At 44.6% G+C, this 8,419-nt stretch overlaps 1 protein-coding gene across 1 annotated transcript; it reads right to left on the bottom strand.

Moving 5' to 3' along the window:
* Positions 1–5,628: 5,628 nt before the first annotated feature.
* On the bottom strand, positions 5,629–8,058 carry LOC123141998 (purple acid phosphatase 2). Its single transcript, XM_044561036.1, has 3 exons — positions 7,638–8,058; positions 6,431–6,766; positions 5,629–6,315 (listed from the first exon to the last, which is right to left on the bottom strand). Exons 1-3 carry the CDS (start codon positions 8,019–8,021, stop codon positions 5,644–5,646), a joined length of 1,392 nt encoding a protein of 463 aa, XP_044416971.1. The 5' UTR covers positions 8,022–8,058; the 3' UTR covers positions 5,629–5,643.
* Between the last annotated feature and the right edge of the window lie 361 nt (positions 8,059–8,419).

Raw genomic sequence — 8,419 nt, 5'->3', positions numbered from 1 at the left:
TGTTGTGCCTGTGACTGGCTCGTGTTGTCGAATTATGTCGTGTCGTTTTGGCTCGTGTTGAATATGCTATGCGATTGGTGCTTTTAAGCACCACTGAGAAGAACCCGAGTAGATTTAGATTTGTTGGACCAGTAGTTTTGATGCTCGGTTCAGTTGGTAGTTGGTAGTATCGTCTGCACAAGCGTTTAGATTCTGTTCCGAATGGTTAGGGATCCACATGTGGAAAATTGGAGATGGAGTTAAAACCCTGTTTTGGAAAGACGGATGGATCAATATGGATGTGGAGTATTTGCATCCGAGCTCAAACGCTCTTGGTGAACGGTAAAATCGGGGAAAACAGTAAAAAAAAATCAAAATTGTTTTTGTGGTAACCTTTGACAAATGTTCTATGTGCTTGCATTTATTTATCATGAACGAACATTCCTGAGTCCTGGTAGAAAAAACAAAATCGATACTCCAAAAATGCTATTTTTGAAAGCATTTTGTAGTATTGATTTTTTTTTTCGCCATGACTTATACAAATGTCATTTCGTGATGAAAATCTTGAAGCGTAGAAAACATTTGTCAAAGGTTAGCACAAAAAAGCTCACAATTGATGGTTGACTTTAAATGGGTTGCTGCAAGACTTCACTTTCGATCCATCTACGGCTGATGTCTAGAAGTGGCCGAATAATTCTGGTATTTACACCTCGAAGAATATACCAAAAAATCTAGAATTTTGTAAGGAAAAAACTCTTTGGGCCTATTTTTTAAGAAAAATATACCACAAATTCTTTGCACATTAGGTGAGTATTTACTTTGATCTTGATCTAATGGTTTAAACGTGAATGGAATTTTGCAGTACTTTAGCCTTTACAGGAATATACAACCAAGACTTTTATATGATTGAGATGAGATGAAACATGTAATTCCCTGGAAAAGAAGAAACATGAAATTGACTAATAAATATTAATCCGGCCCAAAGTAAAAGAAAAAATAGGGACACTTATGTCGGGTATGGGGGTCGGTCGGCGGATCTTCTAAAAGATCCGCCGCCTCGCAAGCCGTGGGATCAGACACAATCAAGTGGCCGAACATCTTACTTTACTTTGCAACAGATATCTTGTTGTGGAAACATTTACAACTAAGGTTATGTCGGAATTTATTTTGCAACATAGATTGTGTTGCGGGACTTTTTTTTGCAACATAGGGCATGTTGCAGATTTTTTTCGGTCATCACTTTTTTTTTGCAACAACGGTGATGTGGTGGGAGAACTTTTGCAACATAGGTAATGTTGCAGAAAAAATAAAACTGAAAAATGTGCAGAAACACCGGTGCCGTTGCCTGCGCCGAGCGCGTCGCTGCTGGCCTCAATAGAGCAATAGCGTCGCCGCTCCCGCTGTTTCAGAAGCATGCCGCGGAGCACCACCACCGCCGGCGGCGACTACCAACGCCACCGCCTACCACTTACGTCGGCCTGCAGGAACAAGGGAAAATGATCTTTGTATCCATATTTAGGCCGGCCACTGCCGGCGGAGCGGAGATCCCTATTCAACTCTCATGCTATAACTCATAAATTTGAGGTTCCGTATTATGTCACTCCGGCTTCCCGTACTAAACTTATTATAACACAATGCTTACTAATACCTCCTTTTCGGTTTATTAGGCTAAGTGTATCCCTAGGTTGACAAATAAACCAACATAATACAAGTTATATATCACAAATAAATATATCATTAGAAACTTCAAATCGTCTCCTTTCTTATGATATAATTTTTAGACTATACAACTCATCTAATGTTGGTTAAATTATGGATTTAGGGATACGCGCAAGTCGTGTAAACCGGAAAGGAGGTAGTATAACTCTCGTACAAAGGAACATGTAGTTGACGTGCCCACATCAATGATAAACCTCAAACTTCGTTATACTCATGCCACTTTTATACAATTATTGCATCATTTTGGCCCAATTTTGTATTGATTTATTAGACTACCCCATTAATAGAGTGCTCAATGTTAGTTGCTATTTTCCGTATGTTTTGCAATTAACAAAAAATATATTTTCTAGAGACAACAAAATCAGAAAAAAAAAATACGTCGTAAGGTTTCAAGTCAGGACGGAGCTAGAGGGCACATTGGTCAGTGGAGGGCGTCCTGAGGGCCCCATGTAGCCCAAGCCTATACCACATGGGTGGCATCACGAGGACGCCTCAGCAATGCCTCTTGGTCCCGACACCTTTATATTTGCCCAAAACCCATTTTTATCGAGGAATTTTTCCCTGCCGCCACCATGCGCTCAATGGCGATCCAATTTGAAGGCCTTATTTTGGTGTTCTTTTGGTTTCACTGACGGAGCTATATACATTAACATTTATGTCACCATATTACCATATTCATGTGTGAGTAGTCCTCTCTGGACTATGGGTCCATAACAATAGCAAGATGACGGCCTCTATCCCTTACTTCTCAATACAAATATCACATCAGCCGCCCTACATGATCATGATCCATCTGATGTAATTGTCAGTTTGATTGTTATGGCATGATGAATTGTCAGTTCATGATCAGATTATCTATGAATTTCTTTTGGATTCTTGAGTTTCTTTGCTGTATGATTTAAATGCATATATGTTCTCCAATCTTTCGTATTTCACTGACCATATTTAGAGTGATGATCTACAAACGGGAGTTGTGTGTGTTAGTTGGGTTCAATATTGCAAGAAATCTATCCAAGTGATAGATAAGGAAAAATGTTCGTATTGTGTTATTGCCACTAAGGATAAAAAGGTAGTCGATTGGTTGTCTTGGTTATGGATTTGATGTAAGCATAATATACTAATGACATTATGTCACTTTGCTTAATGCACTGCTTTGTTTTTTTACTTAATACTTAGAGATACATGCTCATAGCGGTCTCGAGTGGAGTATTAGCTATAGAAGCAGTTGGATAATGGTTTATACATACAAGGACGTTGTGCATATATGCAATCATGACATATATGATCACATCACAAACATTGCAATTTAATTGATGCGTAATTATAATTTGTTCACCATAGCTATGCTACGTTTTTTGGAGAGATGCCACCAGTTGATGGTGTCCCGGATTAGGGGTCACTCACCACATCATCTCCTGGCCAGGTAGGCCGTATGGAGGACCCGCATGTCGGTTCACCCGCCGGCCACGTCAAGGCGGCCCATGGGCACGTGGAAGGAATACTCCTGAAGACTTGCGCATACTCTAAAGCTTAGAGGTTGCCTACAATACGACTACCTTCTATCGTAGCCGACCTAATTGTAACTCTTAAGACTAGAGGGTAGGGCTCATAGACAACAACGATCTCACGGTAGATCAACATGTACTTTGTACTCCATGCCAAATCAATACAACACAAACATGACGTAGGGTTTTATCTCCTCGGAGAGCCCGAACCCGTGTAAAATCCCTTGTCTCTTTTACCACCGCATCTAGGCTACTAGCTTAGGACACCCTACCCAAGATCTGTCAAAATCGATTTCGTCACTAATGAAATTATGGATCCCGGTCCTTTATATTCCTCATAATCACAACCTTGTTCAACTTGTTTTCCGTCCTACAATCTGAACCATTACATTCACTTGCCTACAATCACCAATTCAAACAACACGGTTCGTTAATCTTTGTAAGTAGTAAATTTAGTGAGATTGACAACCTCTAGAAGTGTTGGGGATGAATAATAAGTTCTCAATTGTGTGCAGGTATTGATCATTGGCTGTATGAGATCCCTATGGATTGATATCTTGGTTCTCAACTGAGGAAAAACTTGTTACATACTGCAAACCCTTGCTCTGTAGGGCTCAACGTGTGATGTTTACTAGGCATAAAAAACTAGTTGGGGATATGAGTAGCAATCACCACTAGGGAATTAGACCACAACATATAATCAAATATCAAATCTTTACTGTAAATTAATATGACCACCAACAAAGGTTTTTCTACATATCCTAAATGATGTTATAGACTACTTCTAAGAAATCATAATGAACATAACGAGTGGATATAAATATGATGAAAAAAATATGAACATATAAATCTTTCACCAATAAAACACAAAACATCAACAACTAGATATCAATTAACATCAAGAAGTGATCACGGCAACCGATCTATAACAATTCCCCATGCATATGAGGTGATGGAGATGAATATCGAGTTGGTGTTGTAGATGGGGATGGTGATGATGGAGCGGATGCAGATGATCACAATGAGTGGCGATGCCTTTGAATTTCCCTGGTCAGAGGCGCCAGATCCAGCGGGGTCATACCCTTTGGGAGAGAATCTAGGGTGCTCTAGAGGCCACCACCGCATAGTAAAATCATGGAAAAATATGGCGTCCCAAGGCACCCTGGTGGGCCCTAGGCAGTTACTTCAAGTGCCCATGGGGTGCCTAGCCTGGTCGTCTGGCTCCCTCGGCCTCCCATAGATGCGGCCTTCTTGTTAATAGCTCATTTTTACTTGCATTTCTTTGTAGTATTTTTTTTTGATTTTTTCAGTCTATTTGAAAATGTCCTTTTCATTGAATCTTCTCCTAATTCTAGCAGGTTTTTAGCTTCCCCTCTGGTAATCTATAAGTATAGGGAAGAGTTAATTACACCTAGGGTACATAAACTTTCGCGGCGGTAACAGATCCATACACAAACAAAAAAAAATCATAAAAGTCATACATTAACTTTGATGCGGATTCGTTTAGCTACAAAACGCATGCAAAGTGGACAGATGGGCTGCCACGCACGCAATGGGGTCGGCCGTGTATGCATTTGTATCTTTACAGTTACCCCCCTCAGTTTACCGAGATTTAACCCGTGGCCGTTCTCTCTGTATCCCAATCCCCTTCTTCAAATCCCTAGCTGCGAAGGCGACGCGGCCGGCCGGCCGTCGTGCACCATGGAGAGACGACGCGGTCGTGCGCCATGGAGAGGCGTTGGGAACAGCGGCTTCAACCAAGCCGGCGGCTCTGTCAACGGCGGCTTCGACCAAACTGACGGCGGCTCTGTCAACCAAGGCGGCGGCGGCTCTGGCACCAAATGCGACATGGATGGCGAGTGGAGAGTCACATCAGAGCTTAGTTTTGGCTCCAAAAAAGCGATGAAGGTATGTTCTTTCCTCGATTTTCTTGCTGTATTTCTTGTTTTTGATTCCACTTTGGAATTTTAGGGGTCATGCGGAATTAGGGTTTCCAATGAAGGATTTGATGCGGCTGAATGTGGGTGCAAATTGACGCCAGTTATTAGGGTTTGCAATGAAGACATGATGCAGGCCGGCGATTGAATATGTATGATTAAAGAGCAAATTATCTTACAAAATAGCGATGCAAAATGCACACACCATTTGCAATGAGAGAAAAGCCCGTATTAACCTCATAAAGTTGTTGACATCCTCTTACCTTCTAAGACATAATAGCGGATACTAGCAATTAGATTGCCGAAAACAAGTAGGTCACATTATTTGGGAGTAGCACCTTAAAACTTCTTTCACAAGAAACTCATAGCTTTATTCAACCATATGAATTAGGAGTTGTTTATACATCATTTTTTTGAAAGTAAATACACACATACATATATGGCAACAATTCATCAGCCTTATTATCAGTAAGTAATAATATGCTTGATTACTTGAGAACGAATCAACGAGAGTCGTCGTGGTTGGGCATGTAGTAACGGTTGGTGAACCACACGGTGTCGGCGGGGACCTTGGCACCATCGGCGTTGCGGTACCAGGCGTAGTAGGCGTGCGTGCGGTTCTTGATGTCCAGCACGGCATGCCCAAAGCTGGCCTCCCGGAACGCCGAGTAGCTCGGTTGTGGCTCCGTCATGCTGTCGGCAAGCCCCTCGATGTTGCCGCCGTCGCCGATGGTCATGTACACAGGCGCGCGGCGGTCCCGCACCGGCTTGCACCTCCCGTCTGTGATGTTGTACTTGATGTTGGACACCCGGTGGCTGCGCTCATACGCGTGCACGTGCCCGGCGAAGACGAGGTCGACCCTGGCGTCGACGGCCCACTGCTCGAACTGCACACGCATCGGCTCGCCCTCCATGTAGTGGAAGTTGTAGCTGTTGTACCACGGCGAGTGCGACGCCAGGATCAGCCATGGCGTCTCGCTCCGGTTCACGCGCTTCAGCTCCGCCTCCAGCCACTTGTACTGCGGCGTGTACTTGCCGAACGCGGAGTAGGAGGACAGTATGATGATGTGCGCGGACGCGAGCTTCACCGAGTACCAATAGGGCTCCGGCGAGCCGCTCGACCGGTGCGGCGTCGGGTACCGATGGGTGAATGGCTTGAACGGCGTCGTCTCGCCCTTCAACCATGCACGCATACAACGACCATGTCAAGACTGTGTGAATTATAATCCACATATCAATCAACAAGAACATACAGATGGTCGATGTAATTGAATCAATGGATTAACTTACGAGCTCCGGGGCGTAGTCGACCTCGTGGTTGCCGGTGACCCAGATCCATGGCTGGTAGGCGACACTGCGCTCAGAGAAGCGGCCCCACGTGTCCCAACGATTGTTGTCGTGGAGGGGGTGCTTGTCGGCGTAGGAGAGGTCGCCCATGAAGAGCACGGCGTCGCCGCCGGTAGCCTCGTAGTGCGTCAGTGTGCTGTTGGAATCGGACGTCTGGCCCAGGTCGCCGATGAGGCCCAGCCGGAAGGGTACGTCCGGGCCGGGCTTGGGAGGGGTGGTGAACCAGAAGGTCCGCACTGTGTGGCCGAAGCCCATGGCGTAGTAGTACTTGGTGCCATGCTGCAAATTAATTAACGCAAGTTTCTATAAAAAAAACTCGTAAAGGCCACTTGAATTCTATATATCTAATAGAGTCACCCCACTGACTTACTTATCTCAATATGCAAACATGTAACGAAAACCCAATTCGATGCTCAGGCTTCTCTGCACCCGGTCAGAAAAATTCAAAAAAAATCTAATTTTTTTGTGTGATAGAAAATTTTGTGCGTGAGGTTCGCTCCAAATTTCAACTTATTTGGACAGCTGAGCAGCTCTCAGAAAAAAAAACAAATTGGGTCAGAACAGTATGTGAACAGTAAATTTTTTTACAGACCCTGAATTTGTCTTTTTTGCTGAGAGTTGCTCAGATGTCCAAATGAGTTGAAACCTGGAGCGCACCTCACGCATAAACTTATCTACCACACACAAAAAAATGGATTTTTTTATTTTTTAGTATCTATTTTGATTTTTTTCGTCAGAGGGGGTGCAGATGAGCTCGGGAGCAGAAATGCCACACTTAACATGTAACCTCTTCATACAACTATGAAAGAGATAAAGCACACCTTAACAAGCAATTATATATGAAAAAAATACCCACCACAACATTCAACCATGCTCCCCACAAAAAAAAACATTGAACCACGCACGAAAAAATATTTTCATTCAATTATTCTACTTATATTCAGTAATTAACATTATCGCAATTATAAATAATTAAACATAATAAGTTATACATATTTTTATTCTGGTTTTCATGTTATCAACCCAAAATTTCATCAACCAATCCTACGCTCGAGGTATTCTCTATCATGTGTAAAAAAGGTTATTTTATTTAAGCGCAATTCAGCTGTGACTAGTGAGTTGCAGTGTGTATGTCTGTGAGTGAATTCACCTCGAGGCTGGTGAGCGTGCAGTGGTGGATGAACCCGGAGGTATAGTTGTGGTACTTGTAGCGCGTGTGCGTGCCCTCGGCCGCCATGTCGAGCCTGCCCATGGCGCGGCCGTACATGACGGTGCTGTTGCCGACCTCGTCGACCGTCACCCACGACACCGTCATGGCCGTGCCGGCCTGGTCGCCCAGCGTGACGTGCACCTGCTGGGGCGCGTTGTGCCCGGGCGGCACGGCGAAGACATCGGCGTCCAGCGGCATGTCCTCCGCCGCCTCCAGCCTCCGCCGGTACGCGCTCGTCACCCCGCGCGCCTCGGCCTGGACGAGGAGTAGCCCGGCGAGCACGAATGCGGCAATGAGGCACTGGTGACGCCGAAGAGCACCCATGGCCAGAGGTCGACGAGAGCACGCACGTTGTGGCACTGTGTTGTCTGCTGCACAGAAATCGCCTCCTCCCGGGCCCATTATATCATGGTGAACAATGCAGCACGTGCTGGGTTAACGATTTGCAATGATGGCATGACGACGACGGGGATGGATCGAGCTTGCGATTCCAGCCTCAAATGTCAATCTCACGCCCGGCATCTCTCTTTGATGGGTACCCATTTCTCGTGCAAATTTAAATTTGTCACGCCGAGAAACGGTAAGAAAGATAGATGGAGGCCAACTTTGAGAGCGAATGGAGCATGTTGGAATACCCGTCACACCATCGTACCGTGCCCAGAAGTCTGAGGCTCATTTATCCCAAAAATGCTAGATTTTCTTACAGAGTTAATCTACAGGCT

The sequence above is a fragment of the Triticum aestivum genome, chromosome 6D (genome assembly GCF_018294505.1).
Source record: "Triticum aestivum cultivar Chinese Spring chromosome 6D, IWGSC CS RefSeq v2.1, whole genome shotgun sequence".
Taxonomy (NCBI): Eukaryota; Viridiplantae; Streptophyta; class Magnoliopsida; order Poales; family Poaceae; genus Triticum; species Triticum aestivum.
The sequence above is the reverse complement of the archived record's forward strand: the minus strand, read 5'-3'. Positions and strand labels throughout refer to the sequence as shown.